The following is a 22,555-nucleotide window of genomic DNA, read 5'->3' on the forward strand; positions in this document are numbered from 1 at the left end:
TTTTCACCAAAGGGTCGCTTCCCTGAAATCCAGCAGCAGTCCTTCGTAAGCAGAAGTAGCTGGGCAGATGTAACAGGCTGGGAAGCTGGTTGAGCTGGGAGATTCTCTGCCTTTGGAGTCTCACTGTTGCTGTTTTGCTCTATGTCATTTTTGGCTTAGGTACAGTTAAATTCTTCTGCCATCAGCAAAAAGGAATCCAGCTAGTGTGGGGGAGACTTCCCACTCTGACCTCCAGCCCATCCCAGAAAAGCGGTGGAAAAGGAGTCCTCACTTAGTCACTCCCAGGAGCTGTGGATTTCCCCCCAAAAGAGAGATCAGAAAAAGAGGTTTGCTGGCAGCTGAGACTTACTCCTTATTATTTTCAGAGTTTATTAAAATTAAAGGTGTTAATTCTTTGTTCTTTCACCCCAGAGCAACTCGGGAAAGAACACATATCTTCAGATTGAACAGCAAAACTGTTATGAAAGACACCAAGTGCACATTTGTTAGATGACTTAAAGCTCTCGAAAAGAAACGTATGAAAAGCACACTGCAGACTGCTCTGCATGCGTTCCTTTGTTTGGACTTTAGAAGCAGCTTGACTGACAAGGAGATTCTGAGGGAGAGACTTTGGAGACTGAAAAGCCTTTTAAAGGTGATCCACAAGATTCAGAGAACAAGTTCAACATTGTTCTCTTGAACGTTATACTTAGCCCTGAACCACAATACTTTCCTGTCTGTGTTTCATTTCCTGGGGGCTTGCCAAGTGATAAACAGACCCACGCATGTGGTAGATTTGGGGTTTTGTTTTTTGTATGTGTTTTTTTTAGCACGAATAGGGTGGCTGAAGTTTGCTTAGTTAAAGACATCAATTGACTTCTGTGATGACTGTGGAAATGCTGGTGTAAGGTCTTCAGGAGACAATGGAGAAAAAATGGACATTCTGTGCTGTCTATTCCATCATCCAGATTCATTTTGTCAGGGGTAAGCCTTCTGGTTGTCCTTTCTTGTCAGAACGGCTGCTTTCAGGGCCTCTGTTCATTTAAAATGCCTTGTGACTGCTACCGAAATTGATCACCGAAGGGCAAATCGTTACTGAGGTTTTCAGTTATGTATGTAAGTGGCAGCTATTGCAGAGATGTTGAGTTGTAAGGAGTGACTAACGAACACTGCAAACAAGAAGGGAACGAGTGGTTGGGGCCTCAGCTCCTAGGCATTTTCACCCGTTTCCTGCCTAAAAGGATCTCTGGAGTAATTGGGAAATTGTGCTTCTTGGAAGCGAAATGCTCTCCAAATGATATAACAACACCGGAAACTGAAAAAATAAAAATCATATCATCCCTGCTCAGAGAGTTGTGCTTAACTATTCTGTCTCAAATATCCCTTTTCTTTCGGATGTAACAAGCATTTCTCCTCCCAGTACCAAGGTCCTCGGGAGTTGAAAATATGTTGAATTTTAATGAGGCATGTATTGGTACAAATCCGGGAGACAAAGTGGAGTCCTAATGACAATGGGAACCAGAGCCTACAGGACCTACTTAGAAACAGAAGGAAGAAAGATTAGTTCTGCATTCCATCATGCGAGGGGATGTTAGTGAGCCTGAGTATCTTAAGAACTAACTGTGCTTTTCTGCTATAGCCAAATAGCTTTTAAGTAGAATTTCTAAAGGAAATCATGTAGATAGCATCAGAGGCATGCAATAGGCAAAGGAGAGCTCTCACAGGAAGTTACAATAATCTAACTGCTGTCTCCCCAAACTTTTGCATCCACAAAAGTGTAATAATCTCCATTTGTCAAGTGCCTTTGAGAGTCTTGTTTCTTCTCAGTTGCTTGTCATCTTTTATCTTTTCCTTTTGTGAGCTTCTGGTGGTACTTGTCACAGTAATATATCAGTTCTGTAACAGTGTTCCATGTTAATTCTAAAACCGAGGCCAACACTATTGAATGTGTGTCAAAGGCACGATGCTTACCAGAGTTGAAGTGAGCTTTTACCACTGGGTCAGATTACTGAGGCGAGCAAGCATCTTCTCCTTTATGTTTATTATTTCAGAGTGTTAATTGAGAGGTACTGAGTGGAATTTCAATGCAGGTGTTTTCTTCCCTCTCCACCTTAAAGATCTAGCTAAATGGAAAGGATGGTCCTTTGAATCCTCATATACAGAAAGTCAGATTTCTTATCCTCATCAACTGTATTAAATTTGGAGGTTAGACAGGTTATAGAAGGATTAGTTTTTGGACAACCAAATTCATCTTCCTCTACTGGATGTGTGACTTTGAACAAAGAGCTTCATCTCTCTGATTCAATTTCCATGTTGTTGGAGGCTTAAAAACATCACTTTCATATTGTGTAAGGAGGATTAAACAATATACCATAAAAAAGCACTGTATAGATATGTACTTATGTATTTTCTAAACTTGTTGCATACACAGCCAGTATTTTTACAGTTTCAGAAAGCACTACTTGGATGTTATATTGAGCTGGTGATTTATAACCGAAAAAGTCAATTATATATTACATGTAAGAATGATTGTCTTACTAAGTTTGCCAGTGGGTTTCAATTTTTGAATAGGCTTCATTTTACTCAAGTCAGAATCCTGAAATCAGTTTTTTTTACAGAATGGTATGTATTCAGACGTCAGCAATTGCTCTAGTTTTTCTTCTCACACACATTGAGTCTATGCCTCTCTATACAGAGAACATCCAGCTCCCTTCTCACTTGCTCCCTCACCTCACTGAAGTGACCAGGTTTCAAATTAAGAGTCAACTCCATGTGAATTGTGCAAACAGATGACTCCTATCTTGCCTTTTCAGGAGTATGGGAAGAAATAGTCAACACAAGAGAAGACGTTTATGCTCTGCCTGGCTCTGATGTCGAACTGACCTGCCATATTCAGAAGAAAGATTTCTTGGTGCAGATGCAGTGGTCCAAGGTCACAGATAAAGTGGACATGATCGCCATTTATCATCCCCAACATGGCTTCTACTGTGCCCATGGCATTCCTTGTGAGTCTCTAGTGGCTTTCACAGAAGCTCCTGGAAAGGTGACAAATTGGACACTCTTCTTAAGAAATGTATCTTCCTCAGTAGGTGGAAATTATGAGTGTAGCTTTACCACGTTTCCAGAGGGCATTCAGACTAAAACCTACAACCTTCTTGTACAGAGACATGGTAAGTATAACTGGCACAGGGAAGGAAACACAAGCTTCCATTCAACTGTCATTCATTCAACAAATATATTTTATGAACCCATCATGGTGCTGAGCATAAAAAGGTTGAGAAGAAAGATGTATTGTCTGAAAAGGGAGATGGGAATTGATCAAATAAGTCCACAATTAAATGCAAAATTAAATAAATGTAAAATATATCAATTGTAACAATGAGTGTCAATCATAAGGATTATGACAGTCATGAAAAAGCATAGAACAGGTGCCAGAAATTTGTCCCCGAGGAAATAATACCTGATAGAAGTCTGAAGAGTGAGTAGACATTAGTACATTTGGGGTAGTAGTAGTGGGTAATCCAAGGACAGGAAACAACTTGAATGAATTTCCCCCATATATTGAAGGAAAATGTCAGTGGGGTTGTAGATATGGTAAGGGCCAGATCATGCCCCACTTGAAATCATATTCAAAACTTTGATTTTTGCTAATGTATGGAAAGACATTGAACAATTTCCACCAAAAGAATGGCTTTTCATTTCATAACCTTATTATATTTGTGCTATCAAAAGGTGATTCTGGATTCAGGATGAACATGGGGTGAAAGTAGAAGGAGAAGGTAGAGACAAATTAGAAGACCATCCCACTTGTCCAAAGGAGAGAAAAGAGTAGTTTGGGTGGACACAGAAAGAAAATGACATATTTTATGTATTGAGCATTAAAAAGATATGACTTGATTACAAAATGGTCATATGACCAAGGCAGTAGAATAAAAATTGAAGGTGACATCCAAATAGCTGGAATGCATACCTGTATTATGGTACCTTTCACTGAGATGAAGGCAAAGGAAGCGCATTGGGTTTGAGGGTGAATTGATAAAAGTGATGTGGGTTTATTTAGTACGTAACGGGGCCAACAAAATTGTTGGACATGGAATAGTCACATCATACATACCTCAGGGGTCTGCATTTAGAGCATGAATCCTACATTTAGGTTCTAGCTTCTTTGTGGCTAGAAATAAATTTGACTTGAGGCCTGTTGTATAAATTTTCTAAGCCCATTTGGAAAATGATGATAATGATACTTGCCTTAAATTACCTATGTTAAAGTAAGTTATTTCCATTTCTACTAAAGGAAAAGAATGAAAATGAAAGTTAGCAAATCTAAAATATGCTGGAAATGGGATATTTTAAACCTAGAGGCAAAGTGGCCTGGTAATATAAGAAAAACCAACAATAAGAACACAAAACTTATGAAGGCCATACTAAGGGAGGCATGAAGCTGCCCAAGACTAGCAACAGGTGTTGCTATATTCCTTATCTCATACCTGCCCCAAGTTATATTAGAACAGTCCACCAACAGGGAAAGATCCCATCAACTACTGTTTGACAAAGCTCTCTTTGTCAAAGCTTGTTTTTAGAAGAGAAAATTAAACCTAGTTTAATTCATAACTGAGTAGAGTGGGGTGGAGTTGATTTGAAGAGAAACAGGAGACCTATATAGAGCAATGTCTAACTGTACATACTTTGGAGGCAGGTAGCCTGAATTTTTTTTTATTTATTTAAAAGTCAGAATTACACAGAGAGGAGAGACAGAGGGAGAGAGAGAGAGGTGTCTTCCATCCTATGGTTCAGTCCCCAGTTGGCTGCAATGGCTGGAGCTGCACCCATCCGAAGCCAGGAGCCAGGAGCTTCTTCTGGGTCTCCCACGCGGGTGCAGGGGCCCAAGGACTTGGGCCATCCTCCACTGCTTTCCCAGGTCACAACAGAGAGTTGGATTGGAAGTGGAGCAGCCAGGTCTCTAAACGGTGCCCACATGGGATGGCACTTCAGGCCAGGGCATTAACCCACTGCGCCACACCGCCGGCCCCCGGTAGCCTGGATTTGAACATTGACTCTGTCACTTACTGTGCATGTGTATTGCTGTTGAGTTATTTCAAGTCTCTAACTTTTGTTGTCTTACATAAAACCTCCTTTGGGGGTACCATTAGATGACTAAATGAGATTATCTGTGTAGAGCACTTAGCACAATTCCCACCAAAAGGTAGCAGTCTGGAAATGGTAGCTTTTGTTAAGAGTAGTAATAATAATACAGAGTGGACTCTATTTCCTCAATTCTTATTTCAAAAAATCCCTCTTCCCTCTTTTTGTATTGTGGCCTAATTGGGAATCCAAATGGCATTTTCTATACATTAACACGAGTACATATTGATCCTGGCTTTGGACATACATCCTGTTCTTCCTTTCTGTATCAGTAGACAATACTATTATGTATGTGAGAATCAACCACTTCTCCACTGAGAATTAGCAACATGGACTGATGTACTCAACAGGAAATAGAGCATGTGATAATTCAAAATGAAAATAGCAGTGGAGATGAGGTAGTATATTATTCAGAAAGAAGCGTGATGCTGCCTTCAAGGAAAGCATATCCTTTGTTGTTGGAAAATTTCCTATCTTCTGATTGGTACTGTGCTGCTGATCATCTAGATCAGATGAAAGCTACTGATTTCAGGGTTACAGAAATTGTTCTGATATTGTGTTTTTGGATACAAAGGAAGAAAAATAGAAAATAGCAACATAGAAGTGAAACAAATTCTTCAACACAAACTGAAAAAAAAATGTTAAGTGTGGTATGGCACTAAGGAACAGGCACTTAACCCAGAGGAGTCAACTGCCATCGTGGAGTCCCGCTGAGTCACCACCCAACGGCAAGCCCTCTTTCTCCCCTCTGCTTGTTTTTTTCCCTTGCATCTTCTCCTCTCACTTGTATCATTCCCCTCTTATGCCTCTGTCATCTTTAAGTTTATGAACTAGTTGGGTAAGCAAAGCACACATGCAATACAAACAATTATGAAGCACATAAACAAATGCAAATTGAAGTGGTGTGTTAGAATTGAAAATGAAAATAGTGGGGGACCAGAGGCCGTTGGGTTAATCACCTCTTCCTGTTTCCTTTCTGTTGTCCTTTGAGTCATTCTCCCTTGGCTACTCACAAAACAGCGTGTGTCTAAATCCTGTTCCCATATTCCCTGGGGGCCTAACTGAGAAGGGATTCTGTTCTTTCCACAGTATTTTGGCCCTGTGTATCTTAGCTGTGGAGGAGAATGGGGATATAATAAACAGTTTGGCATTCGTTTCTTTTTCATTTTCATTGATAGATGTCCCTCCTAGTTTAGGAGATGTTGCATTATTCCAATAAATGCAGGTCTCTGAGTTAAGCCTTGGATTATTACATATACATTTCTTTTTGTTTTGTTTTGTTTTTTTGTTTTTTGACAGGCAGAGTGGACAGTGAGAGAGACAGAGAGAAAGGTCTTCCTTTTGCTGTTGGTCCACCCTCCAATGGCCGCCGCGGCCGGCACGCTGCGGCCGGCGCACCGCGCTGATCTGATGGCAGGAGCCAGGTACTTATCCTGGTCTCCCATGGGGTGCAGGGCCCAAGCACTTGGGCCATGCTCCACTGCACTCCCTGGCCACAGCAGAGAGCTGGCCTGGAAGAGGGGCAAGCAGGACAGAATCCGGCACCCCGACCAGGACTAGAACCTGGTGTGCCGGCGCCACAGGCGGAGGATTAGCCTAGTGAGCCATGGCGCAGGCCTACATATACATTTCTATAATTTGAATGCTACTGCCTGTCATAGATTTAATATTTTTAAAATTTTTATTTGAAAGGCAGAGAGATCTCATCTGCTGATTCACTCCCCAAAATGCTCATGACATACAAAGCTGGGCCAGACCAAAGCCAGAATTCCAAAATTAAATTTGGGTCTCCAATGGGTGTCAGAGTCTCCAAGTATCTGAGCCATCATCTGCTTCCTCCAAGAGTATACATTAACAGGAAGCTAGAAAAGAAAGAACCAGGACTTGAATTAGCCACTTTAATGTGGGATTCACTCATCCCAAGCACCGTCTTAACTGCTGTGCCAAAGGTTCACCCCAAGACTGTAAGATTTTGATGCATTTAGAAATCTGTAGTTATTAGGATCAATTTTAAGAGTAAAACATGGTTTTAACTCACAAAATTACATCAAAAGCCATAAAGAATTGTTAATGTTATTGGAAGGAGTATTAGTAATGGGAGTACTAGGAAGAGAAGTAATGATAATACAAGTAGTAATAATAGTATCAATATAATCCTACTAATATACTGTTGATAAGCTAACACATAAAAATTGTCTGTCTGGAGACCAGTTTGTTATTGAATTTGAATGTTGACTTACCTTAAATTCTTGTGTTTGGTCTTTATCTTACAACTGTTTTTTGAGTTCTTAAGAAGCAAGGTATCAAGGACACAGCAGTGTGCAATACAGGCATATCATGTCCTCCCGAAGTCCAATCAGAGGACACAGACATTAGTCAAATAAACAGACAAATGCCAAACTGCAATAGTGAGAAGTGTTCTTGCAATGAGGAAGTAGACAAGATGTGAGAGCCTATCACGGGAAAACCAGGAACGATTTCCTGCCAAGTACTGCTCAAGCAAGAATTAATCAGGAGAAAGTGGAGAGCACAGACATTTACAGCATGGAACAGGACGTAGAAGGCTCTGTGATAAGAGTAAGTTATGGTACTGGATTATTCCAAATCTTTGGTACAAAATGGGGAACTTGAAGAGGAATTATGACTGGAGCACAGGGATTGAAGGAAAGAAAGTTGAAGATGAGACTAAAGAGACTGGTTACTTCAGTGAAGTGGTTTAGTTTTAATCCTAACAGTGGTAGAAAATAATTGAAAACATGGTTGTTTTGATTGGCTTTTTGGTTGTTTTGTTTTAAGAATGCATTTTGGTGGCCAAAGTTCAGGAAATTAATTGTGAACGGTATAGAAGATAGAAAAAACCAATTAGAAGGCGATAGCCGAAATCTATATGAGAAATGCTGGTAATATTTAGGAGAGCCATGTGAAGTACATAGATGTGAAGTTGAGACATGGGAAATATCAGATAACCAGATGGATATACAATTCCTGATTGAAGGAGGATGTGTAAATTAAAGATACAAATTGATGAGTCACCTAAGTATATGTGGTAACTACATAATATGGCAGTGAAAGAAACCATCCAGGAAGAGAAAATCAAGTGAGGAATGTAATGCGGTGCTTTAACAGAGTGATGAATGGGCAAAGACGAGTCTTCAAAGGATAAAGAGTAACCAAAGAGGCAAGAGTGAAGTCAGGAAAGAATGAGGTCATGGAAATCTAGAAATAAAATAGTGCATACAAGAAAGAATAATTCATTCTGAGGTTTCTGAGATGACAAAATGATTATTGCATCATACATAGAAACATAGAGGTTACTGTCACCTAACAGGAGCTGTTCTGATGGCATTGTAAACTGGAAGTCGTGTTACAGAGAGAGAAGAGCAGTGAGTAGGAAGCAAGGAAATGGGGACAATGAGTTTTGACACAACTTCCAAGAAATTGGTCAATAGCAATGGGAAAGTATGAATGTCCAAATGAAGGTCTTATTTGTCTTATTATTGTAGTGATTTTAATTAATGTAGAACACTTGGCTGCAACAGGCCAACAGGCAGGATCGTTTTGAGAAAGAGTAGCTAAGTACACCATGGAGAAGGTAATCAACTAAGGTTTTTAAGAAGATTCATTATAAAGGTAGTCTGACTAACCTGAAGGGGGAAATAAAGGACAGCTATTTTGAAACTGCAACTGGAGAGAGGGAAAATAGAATGAGACTATATGATATGGGGTGGAGAATGTTGTCTAAAATATAAAACAACAATTTTAAACTACAAAAGGAAGTAAGTTTTGGTGAAGGAGGCTGCAAAGTGTTTAAAGTAAAGCTATGGAGAGGGGAAAATGAGTTCACTAAGTAAATGTATTTTTATAATAAATAATGTTATGTGCTGGGCCATTTTTTCTTTGAATATTTAAATACGTGTTCTACTCCCTCCTCTTTCAGCTCTCTTTTGAGAACTCCTGTTACTGATGTGTTAGTACACTTGATGTTGTCCTATATTGTTCTGAAGCTCTGTTTATTTTCTACCAATTTTGACCTTCAGAGTAGATGATTTATTTCAACCAAAGTTCAAAAACACTGATTCTTTCTTGTGCCACCTCAAATTTGCTGCTATGCACCTATAGTGAAGTTTTTGTTTTTCTTATTGACTTTCCAAATCTAGAATACTCATCTGTTTCATTTGATAGTTTTGAATTTCTCTGGTAACATTTCCTATTTATTGAGTCATTTTCATTGTATTTTCTTTAATCACTTGAACATACTTATAATAGCTGCTTTGAAGTCTGTTAAATTCAACATTCGGGTTCACTTAGAGTCAGTTGCAATCAACTAATCTTTGTCAGCATGATTCACTTTCTTGTTCCCTTCATTTCTTTTTGTTGTTGTTGTTGTTGAAATGGATTCTTACATATATACAATGTATATATTTATATATGTATATAGAGTTATTTTATAAATTATAGTAGCTTATCTGTATGTAAATTATAAAATCTCTCTCCTTTGTAATTTGTGGCTATTGATGTCTCTGCTCTGTTTTTTATAATTCTTACTTTTCAGTTTGTATTTCAAGGAGTTGCCTTGCATTGGCAAAGTCTTTTGTGGATCTATCAATAATTTTGGTTAAAGTTGTACTCAAGCACCTTACTCCTTTAGGAGTCTGCTCTTAGATGTGGGGTGGGGGGGGGATACATTGTGTGTGGATTAGGGAGCGCTTGTATGTTGGTTAGGGCTACATTGTGTGTGCAACTGACAGTTGCAGCCAGTTATCCTTGGCTTTCAGGATGGAACTTCTCAGGTCTCCTCATTGAAGTGGGGAAAACCTATCACCTCCTAACACCACCACAATAGGAACATTTTGCATTTTGGAAGACAGAAACTTTCAAATTATAGCCCACATGAGCCATTTACTCCATATGGGGCTACAAACTCGAGTTTATCAACTTTTAGTTGCTTTCTTTTTCTTACCAAGTTTGCTCCTGTGAGAGGACAAACCAAAGGGTTTTTGCCTCCATTCCTAATTGACATTTGTCATTTTTGGAGGAAAAGTCACTGGTCGATGCTAATAAAATTACATATCTCAGCGACTAAACTAGAGATAGGAATGGATAGAGCCCTAGACATGAAGACTGAAAAACACCTGCTGTTTTTACTGAAGCTCTAGTGAGTGGCTTTTCATGAAGAAATGGTTACTCAAATTAATGTTTACCTTAGGCTATACCTAGGGACTGAAATGCTTGCTTTTAACACATTTGCCCAGTGCTAGACTTGTATTTTTTCACTGAGCACTTCATGCCCCTTAACCAGAAATCTTTCAATGCTACTCCTCATTTTTATGTTTATATTGTATATTATTTTAAATATATTCATTACTACTCCCTTGTTATAACAAGTATTTATTCTCTATACTAAAAGAGTACACCATCAACAGTTGTCACTAGCCCCTGTGTAAGTCTTTCTCCAGTATGAAATGTGCTCATTTGGAGAATCCTCAGGAACTGCTCATGAAAGCACTATTTTTTGATTTCTTGCATGGCCCTGACATTTTTTTGGTGGCTTCATATCAAGAGATTATTAATTTTTTAGGACACAAAATCCATGATGCATATTTTCTCTTTTGAGCATATTGGATACTTTATTTCATTATTTTCTGACATATGGCTACTATCAAAAAGATAATACCACCCAGTTTGCTTCCCCCATAGTTGACTCTGTTTTATACTTTTATCGGAATATTCTTAATGTTGTGCACTTTGGGTCTATTTTCCTGCTTTTTCAGTATAATCTTTTAATATGTATTTTCTATTATTTTATGTTCAAATAAGTTTTTCTTGAATTATAGGTTTTAGTATTTGTTTTGTTTCATTGCTTTAATTTTTCCTTTAATGGTTTCTACTATATATGCTATATATTTTGTCTTCTTTGCATATTTGAATTTTTATGCTTTTATTTTAAAATCATTATTAATTGCAAATTTTCTCCCATTCCATTTTAAAATTTATTTTAGTGCATTAGTTTTTGTATTTATATATTTTCTAGTTTGGTCTTTATCTCTGGAAAAATTTTTAAAATTATTATTTCCAATCCTGTCTTGAATTCTGTCACCCGTCTTTTGTAAGCTTTCTTTTTTCCAATAGACTCATTTACCAGTCTTTCCAAAATTTTCCACAGCTTTTATTTGAAAATTTTCTTTTAGCTCATTTTGAATAATTAGGGTGTAGTTTGTATTTATTTTGTGGTCATGTCTTGCTTCTATGCTGTCACTGTTGTAGGAAAATTATTTTGTTCTCTTTTCTCCTTTTTCAAATCTTTGCAGGATGATTCTACCTCATTCCGTTTCTATTGTTCATGTTTAGGCCAGATGAACTTCTATTCTTAAGGTAGAAGGGAAAAAAAAAAAAAAAAAGAAATTATCAATTCCCAACTTGACTCTCACTGGGATTAAACATGACAATAGGTCTGATCTGATTTCATCATGATTTAAAAAAAAATCATCTATTATTTTTCACTTTATGTTTCTGTGTGGGAACAAACTGTTGAAATCCTTACTTAAGGTATACTAAGCTGATCTTCTGTATATTAAGATAATCGAAAATGAATCTTGATGTGAATGGAAGGGGAGAGGGAGTGGGAAAGGGGAGGGTTGTGGGTGGGAGGGACGGTAGGGGGGGGAAAGCCATTGTAACCCATGAGTCGTACTTTGGAAATTTATATTCATTAAATAAAAGATAAAAAAAAAAAAAAAAAAAAAAAAAAGGTAGAAGGGAGAGCCAGACCAGCTCTTCTAGTCTCTAGTGTCTCTAGAGCCCCCTCTTCTGTTACGTTCCAGGTACTTCTGTACTTCCTTTGTTTCTATCCCTCGCTTTAATCCAAATGCTCTCTTTGGTTTCTGCTATTGCTCCACTAATTTGGATTCAGTTCTTTGGGGTTTTTTCTCAGTGTGGGACATGTCCGGAGATGCACCATCTGTTCCAGCACTGATAATATTTTCTTGTTTCCCTTGAAAACACTGGTGATTTGATGCCTGCAAACTGCCTTCTCCATTGCTATTCTCAGCTTAGTGTGCCTGTCTTGGTGATTACCAATTATTTGTTGAGTGGTCCATTTTCTAACTCTAAGAGACATAAGAAACCCAGCTGATTTTCCTGTTTCTTTCTGCACACTTGCTGATACCACAATGATCTAATGGCTCTTTGCCACTTATTAGTGGGGATATGTTATTATTTAATGTTCATGTAGATACTGTTCATGTTGTTTTAGTTTTGCTGTCTTAGTTACTTTGTTTTTATAGGGAATTCTCAAAAAATGCCACTTTTTACTGCTAATTTCCTATAATCTGAACATAGTTTACAAAAATTTAAGACTTATGTACTTAATGTATTTATGTACTATAATATAATTAACACATTGAGAGGATTTCATGGGCTTCACAAATTTTAGTGCCTGTATAAATATCTGGTTAAAACATAATTATGTTAATAAAACAAGGACAATAATTTCAAGAGTAAAATTAAGAAGTAGAAATGGTGATATGGAATACAGCCCCAAAATGTGATATTGGTGCACAAATCAGAAGTAATGTAATAGTTAAATACCTTTAAGCAGCAGAGCTTCTTAAAATAAATCATGGGGCTTGAGTAATACAGTTGTCTCTCCATATCTTCAGATTCTGCACCTGCACATTCAATTAGTAACAGATCAAAAATATTTGGAAAAAAACAGTTTTTACTAAACATGTACAAACATATTTATTGTCGTTATTCCATAAATCATACAGTATAGCAAGTAATTACATAATATTTACATTGTATTAGATATTATAAATAATCTAGAGATGACAAAGTATTCAAGAGTTGGCAGGAATTTAAAACAGTGGTTAAAATGCCCATATCCTATATCAGAAGACCTAGATTCCACCTGATTATAATCAGGTCCCTCTTATCAGTTTCTATTTGCCTCCTAATGGGAAAACTTCTTCCTGGTGTAGACAACTCCTTTCTTAGGTCCTCTAATAATGACCCTGTCCTTTGTTTTAGTCCACTAGGATTTTAATCTTCTTGTTAGATTCACTTTCTCCAGACTTGAAACAGTGAAATTCTAGATGGCCATGCACATGAAACCTCAGATGCAAGCAATTTCTGCAAGTTGGCACCAGCACCCCCACCTGCTTCTGGAACCCTGTCTTAACTGCTACTCTGCCCCTACTCAGCTTGATGAAGCCAGAGCTGTCATCATCCCGTATTCCCTAACAGAAGATAGGCTCCATTCTTCCAGGAGAGAGAATATGTAGGGAGTTAGGTTAGTGAGCAGTCAGGTGTTCCTGGTGGAGGTTTAAATGCACTTGCCTTCCCTAGAGGTTGTCTTTAGCAAGGTCAAAAGTGCCTGCCTGCCTTATTTCCTTAGGAATTTCCAATCTTATCATGAGAATAGCCTGGGACTGTGGATTCCCGCTGAGTTCCCAGTTTACTGTAAAGCAAATTAAGCATCCCACCTGTCTGAAGGCTCTTTTTGTTTTATAGTGAACAAGCCAGACAGGATAAAAGATTGCAAATCAAGTCTTTTGATGGGTTTTGTCCCCGCCTTATAATTGAATGTCAAGTTTTTTTTCTTCCCTAAAATTGTGCTTACATCTTCAGAACCATTAGCCCCTTCAGGTTTTCCCTCTCTTGGAGCACCCCACTTCACTTACTCTGGCTGGGAGTCTCTGACTAATAAATCTTGCTTTCAAGTAACTTACTCCTTCAATCTAACTCTGATTTTATATTCATTATCCAAACTCCAAATTCTATCTCCCCTACCATTTCTAGCTTATAGTAATCAGTATTTTGTGTTCAGATTGAGATTTTTTTTTTATTTTCCACATATGAGGGGGGACATGTGGCATTTGACTTTCTGTGTCTGACTTATTTCACTTAACGTGGTATCCTCCAGTTGCCCCTCTTCCAGTCCAGCTCTCTGCTGTGGCCCGGGAGTGCAGTGGAGGATGGCCCAGGTGTTTGGGCCCTGTACCCCATGGGAGGATCAGCGCGGTGCACTGGCCGCAGCATGCTGGCCGCAGCGGCCATTGGAGGGTGAACCAATGGCAAAGGAAGACCTTTCTCTCTCTCTCTCATTGTCCACTCTGCCTGTTCAAAAAAAAAAAAAAAAGATGATACAAAAAAAATTTTTTGACAGGCAAAGTTAGAGAGAGAGACAGGGAGAAAGGTCTTCCTTTGCCATTGATTCACCCTCCAATGGCCGCTGCGGCCAGCATGCTGCGGCCAGCGCACTGCACTGATCCGAAGCCAGGAGCCAGGTGCCTCTCCTGGTCTCCCATGCGGGTGCAGGGCCCAAACACCTGGGCCATCCTCCACTGCCCTCCCGGGCCACAGCAGAGAGCTGGACTGGAAGAGGGGCAACTGGGACAGAATCCGGCGCCCTGACCGGGACTAGAACCCGGTGTGCCGGCACCGCAGGTGGAGGATTAGCCTATTGAGCTTCAGTGCTGGCCAATGATTCAAATTTTTAAAACTGAAATATGCCACATAGTAACATGAGAATGCTCCCATTAATAATATTTCTGGGAATTTATCTTAACTAACATTATAGTAAGTACTATCATTGCTAAATACCGTATAATGGTTTAAAATTTTTTAAAACACTGAAAGAGGGCCAGCACTGGGGCGCCATATTGGCGCCAGTTCATGTCCCAGCTGGACTTCGTCTGCTGCAGCTCTCTTCTGTGGCCTGGGAAAGCAGTAGAAGGTGGCCCAAGTACTTGGGCCCCTGAACCTGCATGAGAGGCCCAGAAAGAAGCTTCTGGCTCCTGGCTTCGGATTGGCTCAGTTCCAGCCAGTGCTGCCATTTGGGGAGTGAACCAGCAGATGAAAGACCTTTCTCTATCTTTCTTCCACTGTCTGTCTGTAACTCTACCTCTCCAATAAATAAATAATCTTTAAAAAAAAACTGAAAGCCAACAATGATTTAACTAGAAATGATGAAAAAAATTATTAGGGCTCTACATGATTGAATTTCATTAAGTCTCTAGATTGACAAATAGCTCAAGAGTGATGCAAAATATTTTTGCATAAGAATATAGTTAATATTTATTGGTAAGTAGAATTGTACATGTACACAAAAAAGATACATATGAGTAAAGATAAAATATATAAGACTTCTAACATGTTAGGATGATAAAGTTGCTTTCATTTATAAACTGTGCTTTGATGCCATTTTGGCTTAATCACAAATGTGTATGTATGTGTGTATATCATTCCCAAAGGGGGGGACTATAAATTGGATATTCATCTCACATTATTTTAAAATGAAAGTGGTTCATTAATAATATGGATTCATAGTTTCCTTACATTTTTTCCTTATCATTTCTTTGTTGGCGAAAAGTTCATAAGCTCTAAAAATATTATTAAATATGAAGACAGTGGAAGCATTGGGGTGCTATGAGTTGCAGAAAGAAGGGATGAATGGGAGCAGCACAGGACTTTTAGGGCCATGAAACCACTCTGTGGTATGGCAATGATGGATATAGGCCATGATACATTTGTCAAAGCCAAATAGAAAGATCCATGCTAAGAGTAAACCCTATGTAAACTGTGGACTTTGGATGATAGTTCAGTGTAGGTTCATGAATTATAACGAATGAGCTACCCTGGCTGTGGGTGGGTAGGGACAGGAGGTATACATACATAGGGAGTCTCTGGACTTTCTGCTACATTTTAATATGAATGCAACACTGTTCTAAAAATAAAATCTGTTAAAAAAGTTAAAGAAGATAATTAAGAGACTAGATTATAAAATTTTATATTCTATCTTATCAAGGAAAAGTTAACTTAAGATTAGAATTGTCAATTTAGAACAAACAATTCAAACTATAAAGTACATTCTATTAGTGTGCTTCCCAGTAATTTTTCAGTAATAAGCCACTCTCAGTGGCTACATTTTGCCATCTATACAAGGAGGACAATAGGGAGGGCTTTGGCTTTTAAAGCACTTTACAAACTAATTAAACATCCACGTGTTTTCTCCCTTTGTTTTGTTATAGTTACACAGGATAAATGGAGAAGCAATCATACAATAGAAACAGAGATGAATCAGACTCTGAAAATACCATGCTTTCAAAATAGCTCTGCAGAAATTTCATCTGAATTCACTGTTGCCTGGTTGGTGGTAAGTGTTGCCTTTTTCAGTAAATAACTGCAATGGTCTTTAAATATTAATGAAGTAAAATGACTATCAACTAATAATAGAAAAGGGAGCATCCTGGATGAGAGGCACGCATTGTGCTGGGGGAAAGAGGAGGGCAATGGGAGGGCGGAGTGGACACTAAGTTTCCACTTACAGGCAAGCCTCAGGTCTGTGAATGCAGTGGACTAAATCAGAATTAGCTCATTGCAATCTGTATAAAATTATCCCTGTGCATAAACTACTGAGAGGAGATGGCTTAGAGACTAGATGAAATTAATTATTATCTGGTAATATACTATTACATTGTCACTGGCTCATTGAAAGAAATTATGAATGACTAATTGACCAAAAAACCTGTATATGGATGAAATGGTCATTTTCCCCTCATTTCTAGTTTATAACCACTGTCTATATTTCCATTAAATTAGGTTCCTTTTATTTTTTACCTGTGAAATGTCTTCTTTGGTGAAGTTTTAAACCTTTTTACTATAACATAAGTTTTAAATAAGCTATCTAAAAAATTTTTAAAAAGACAATAAGAAAGGTAGAAGTAAGGAGAGTGGGAGGGAATAAGGGAATATTGTTATGTTCTTAGACTTGTATCTACAAATCATACTGAATCTGTTAAAATTAATTACAATGAAATATAAAAAAAAACATATTTTTTCATTTCAAAAAGAATTAGCTCCTGAATGTCAATTTCTGTATTGAACTATGTACCAAATTGTGATGACTATAGTTCATAATAACTTACTATGTATTTTGCAAGCATACAGAAGAAAGGGTCTCCAAGACTCCAGTGATAAAGTAATATCAGAAAAGAGGAAATGTTTATTTACCAGTACACATTCTATACAAGTACTGAAATATCTCACTGTAACCCATAAATGTATGCAGTTATTTTTAGTAAAATAAATTATTTTAAACACAAAGAGAACAGAGTGAAATGGTGCCCTTGATACACACCACTTCAAGTAGAAGGCCCTACTCAAAAATATTTGTCTTTTAAACAACATAGGCAGAGCTATGGATTCCCTTTTCCTGGAAACCTTGAGACTGAGTCCTAGAAAATATACAACATTGATTTAGACTGGTAGGACAAACTCTAATGCTTATAAAATGCAAGTAAAAAATATACATGAGGGAAGCAGGACTTTTAAAAACACAGTCACTGATCATTTCTATTCATTTTGCAGGTGGCCTCAGGCCCACAGTCAACATGCTTTCTAACTTTTATCTAAAGCCATAAATCTAGAATGTTATGAAGAAGTTTCTAATTTTAAAAATGTTGTACAGAGTAAAAATAAGTAGTGGCTTATTATTTCGATAGAACAAATTACTTGGACACTTCAATATAAAATATTGTTAAGTTAAATAACAATAAGAGATTAGGAAAATATTAATAACTATTAACATGCTAAAATGGATTTAAAAAGAGAGAGAAATCTATATGCTGCCTATAAGAACACATCTCACCAACAAAGATACACATAGACTGAAAGTGAAAGGATGGAAAAACATATTCCATACAGATAGAAATAAACACCAAGCAGGAGTAGCTATCTTAATATCAATTAAAATAAACTTTAAGACAAATGCTGTTGGTGCCAGCATTGTGGCATAATAGGCTAAGCCACTGTTTGCAATGCTGGCACCCATATGGGCACTTGTTCAAGTCCCAGCTGCTCTACTTCTGATCCAGCTTCCTGCTAATGCTCCTGGGAAAGCAGTGGAAGACGACCCAAATGACTGAGCCACTGCACCCATGTGGGAGACCTGGATGAACCTCCTGGTTCCTGAATTTAGCCCAAGCCTGCCCAGCTGTTGCAGCCATTTGGCGAGTGAGCAAGGGAACAGAAGTTGTATCTCTCTCACTCTCTCTTAAACTCTGCCTTTCAAATAAAAAGAACTAATTCCAATCATTCTTAAACTATTCAAAATAATTGAAAGGGAAAGAGTCTTCCCAAACTCCTTCTATGAGCCAGCATCATCTTAATTCCAAAGCCAGAAAAAGAAAAAAAACTATAGACCAATATCACTGATGAAATAGATACAAAAATCTTCAACAAAATACTAGCTAATTAAATCCATTAACATCAAAAATATCATCTGCCCAGACCAAGTGGGACTTTTCCGAGGGACACAGAATGGTTCAACATACACAAGTCAATAAATGTGATACATCACATTAACAAATTGAAGGAAAAAACCATGACTATCTCAACAGATGTGGAGAAAGTATTTGATAAAATATAACATTGTTTCATAAAAACAAAACTATAAAAAAAGTGTATAGAAGGAACATTCCTCAACATAATCCAGAAAGTAAGACAAACTCTCAATCACAATCATATTTTTGTCAAAGTTTATTTATTTATTTGAAAGGCAGAGTTACAGAGGGGCAGAGAGAGAGAATTCTTCCATCAGCTGGTTCACTCCCCAGAGAGCTGCAGCTGCCAGAGCTGCACTGATCTGAAGCCAGGAGCCAGGAGCTTCTTCCAGGTCCACCATGCAAGCGCAGGTGTACAAGGACTTGATCCATCTTATACTGCTTTTCTAGGCCTATATATAGCAGAGAGCTGGATCGGAAGTGGGGCAGCAGGGACTTGAATGGGCACCCATATGGGATGCTGGCACTGCAAACAGCAGCTTTATCCACTATGCCAGAGCACTGACCCCAAAATCATATTGAATGGGGAAAAAACTGGAAACATTTCCACTAAAATCTAATGATTTAAATCATTAATTAGATTTAATCTAATTAATCATTGTACAACACATGAAGGACAGAGATCCTACATGGGGAGTAAGTGCACAGTGACTCCTGTTATTGACTTAACAAATTGACACTCTTGTTTATGGCATCAGTAATCACCCTAGGCTCTTGTCATGAGTTTCCAAGGCTATGGAAGCCTTTTGAGTTCACCGACCCAGATCATATTTAGATAAGGTCATAGTCAGAGTGGAAGTTCTCTTCTTCATAGGATTTGATTTCCAAGAGGTGAGGCATCCTGGGCATGATGCCTATTAATATGTAAATTAATTTCTTAAGCATGATATATTTTGGTTCTTAGAAAAATGTTCAAAGTGATGATGATTTGGGAGTGAAAGGCCACTACAAAACACACTAAACACCAGAGTTAAAAGAAAAGTTTATTTTGTGGGGGAGAACCATCAGGCTGGATTGAGAGGGTGAGAGAAAGAGGGCATGTGTAGGAAAACGGATCTTATTATAGCTTTGCAGAGGTAAGGAAGTAGGAACAGCAAATCCCATTAGGGTGGGATGGAGCTGACACTTGTGGTTGAGTGATTTAGTCACCTGTCTTCTAGTAAGCCAGGCTAGGCCTAGCACTGAAGCTTACTGTACAAGATGGTGACTGGGCCAGAGCCTAAAATGGTGTCCAAGGTTTAAGATGTCACCTCAGATAAGATGGTACCAGTTTACTAACATTCCTCCATTTTGTTTTTAATAAAGCAAATGTTGTATGGGATTACATTGACCCCAAAAGCCCAGAAGGGGTGGAGAGATGATGATGTATCTTCTAGAGCTACTTTCTACTGACATGGAACAATGAGTCACTCTATGCTGGCATGTGGCAAGGTCTCAGGTCTCAATTTCCTGAGAACTAGGGAAAAGAAAATATCTTATTGGACCTGGCTAGAAAACTGAAAGAGAGTCACCAATTAAACAAGAGCTATCAAAAAGAGATGCTGCAGGTTTTAAGTAGATTTTTAATATGATTTCCAAATACTTACTAATATATATGTATTGCAAAAAACCTCATTGCTTTAACAGAGGATCAGATTCTAATTTTATGTCAAAGAAAAATAGATAGCCTTTGTATCCAAAAATTTCTTTCTTTCATAACCTTCTATAACTTCCAGACACCTTCTGCAACTTACTTAAACCTTTCTTTTTAATTCCAGTCTAGAATAAACTAGCCATCAGGATAAAGTAATTGTTACACATCATGTCCTTTTTTATTCAAAAAGTAAACTCTTTTCTTCTTAACATCCCTTATCAAGAACACATTTCTATACTCGTGACCTTTCCATCTGTTGATTTCTTTGATTTACATTTTGAAATAACCGTTTAAAAATTTCAAAAATTTCCAAATTAAGACAACATTTCTAAATAAGATAACACATCAGATTTAAGCTTTTAGTTATATTCAAGCTTTTAGTTACATTCAAGCCATGTTGAACTATTTCTCATAGACAGTTTATGAAAACATATTTGTTAACAAACCCAAATAGTTTTTCTATAGAATATAAGGTGCTAAGAGTACCGTTATTTACATTTGGACACATTTATCATTTGCCTTTACCTAATTTACATTAACAATTACACCTAGATGACTGAAGATGTGGTCAGGACCACAGCTATACCTATGGAATGGGCTGGGTCAGTTTGATGAGTCTCACTGGCATGGAGTTGGACCTGTTCCCAAAATCGACTTTGCTTCTATGGGAGGAGGGTATTAGAAAGGATCATAAAAACATAAAGTAGGAAGTGGAGTTGGAGGCAAAAAACCTAGTTTTTGTTTGACTTGTGACAGGTCACTGAGTGAGAAGGAACATGGATTCTGACTATGCCCTCCACTCCCATCACCTCCCGTAGGGGTAACAGAGAGGTGGGCTCTCTGGCTGCCACACGAGAGCAAGTGACTCAGGGACTAGGGGTAAGAGACAGGGTTTGGGGGTTTGAGGAACCAGCAGTAAGGCAGGGACAGTATGTTGGATCAGTAGAATGGGGAGGGTGAAAGTTGGAACAAGGACTGGGTTCGAGATAAAGCAAAGGGCACAAGAGAAATAGAAATGGACAAGTACTGGTTTTGAGATAAGGGCAAGCAGGAGACTTGAGATGAGGCAAGGGGAGTAGAAACAGTTGCAGCCTCCTGGAATGCCTGGGCAGGAGGGACAGGTACTGATGAGCTAGAGCCAGAGTGGATGGTGCCAGAGCTGGCAGTGGGCTTTAATGTGGTGGCTCATCTGTAGGGTCTAAAGTAGAAGAAGTGGTTTTGGCCTTTTAGTGGGAGCTTTGGAAGTTAAGATAACCTGAGCTGGAGAATACGAGGTATAAATAGAAGGTTTAGACCAGAGATAGGAGAAAGCCTGAACATAAGAAATTTCCTGTCACCCTCCTGACCACTCACAGAAGTAGTAAAGATGGTGAATAATGTCAGGGTCAAATGTGCCGGTAAGCAGCCTTTTGGACTGGTTGTCAAGGTCAAACATGGGCCATGCCTGATTACAAAGAAAGATGAGGCCATGGCATTTGAGATCTGGGACCAATCTGAGAGGAACAAGATTATTTAGGAGGCAACTGACAGGAGAATCGGACAGAAGGCAGGATGAGGAAGCTCCCATAGCAACCTGTAGGGTCGGACTGGCTGATAGCAGGCATCCCCGAGATCATGGCAGTCCAACGAGAAGAGTAAGGGGAGCAGAGGGTGGGGGTTGTCACCTGCACCCACTGGAGCCCAGGGCATAAAGCCCATAGAAGGGAAACAGGGTTGAGTTGTCACCCACACCTGCTGTTGCCTGGGACACAAAATCCGTAGAGGGGCATGAGGCCACAGGAGTTTTGGTGCCCAGTACCAGAACTTTAGGGCAAAGTCAGATAGAACAACCACCCATAGAATGTTGCAATGAATCTTCTGCCTACTCTGTCTTATCTCAGAACTTTGAAGGGCGAGTGTGTAGATGAAGATCACAGAGTGTTTGGTGGTGAAGAAGGAGCTCTTGCGGTGTGTTTTGTGGCAGAAATCCAAGGTTGCAAAGCAGCTCACATCCCCAAGGGGAGAGTAAGGTCGATGGAACAGCCTGGATCCGAGTCACAGCACCAGTGAAAGGCCACCACAAACACCAAACCCTGGCGTTAAAGGAAAAGTTTATAGTCGGGGAAGGGGGCAGGGACCCAACAGGCTAGAGAGAGATAGAAGGAGAAAGAAGGCCTGTGAGGGAAAGCAGATCTTATTACAGCTTTGCAGAGGTAAGGAAGTGGGGCAGCAAATCCCCTTAGGGTGGGGGTGGAGCTGATGCTTGTTGGTGGGTGATTTGGTCACCTGATTTCTAGTAAGCCAGGCTAGGCTTGGGTCCAAAGCTTACCGTACAAGAAGGTGACAGGGCCAGAGCCTAAAATGGCACCTGAGGTTTAAAATGGCACCTCAGATGAGACAGCACCAGTTTTACTAACAAGGAGAGCAGAAATCTGTCAAACATCAGGGAAATGGATATGCACCTGATACTTTGCTTACA

The 22,555-nt window shown here is 38.8% G+C and overlaps 1 protein-coding gene across 4 annotated transcripts in view; it reads left to right on the plus strand.

Moving 5' to 3' along the window:
• The first annotated feature begins 238 nt into the window (after positions 1-238).
• Positions 239-22,555, plus strand: part of CD96 (CD96 molecule) — a 106,563-nt gene continuing 84,246 nt past the window's right edge. For 2 of the 4 annotated variants that reach the window (XM_051859366.3, XM_051859368.3), the window contains exons 1-3: positions 733-963; positions 2,793-3,149; positions 16,152-16,276. In XM_051859366.3, coding sequence (XP_051715326.3) covers positions 903-963; positions 2,793-3,149; positions 16,152-16,276 — 543 coding nt within the window. In that variant the 5' untranslated portion in view covers positions 733-902. Of the gene's footprint in view, positions 964-2,792; positions 3,150-7,414; positions 7,699-16,151; positions 16,277-22,555 lie in introns of those variants that run through there. The other 2 variants (XM_051859365.3, XM_089330753.1) reach the window with 2 other exon arrangements.

This window comes from Oryctolagus cuniculus, chromosome 4, assembly GCF_051225735.1.
Source record: "Oryctolagus cuniculus isolate XC-2025 breed Fujian yellow rabbit chromosome 4, ASM5122573v1, whole genome shotgun sequence".
Taxonomy (NCBI): Eukaryota; Metazoa; Chordata; class Mammalia; order Lagomorpha; family Leporidae; genus Oryctolagus; species Oryctolagus cuniculus.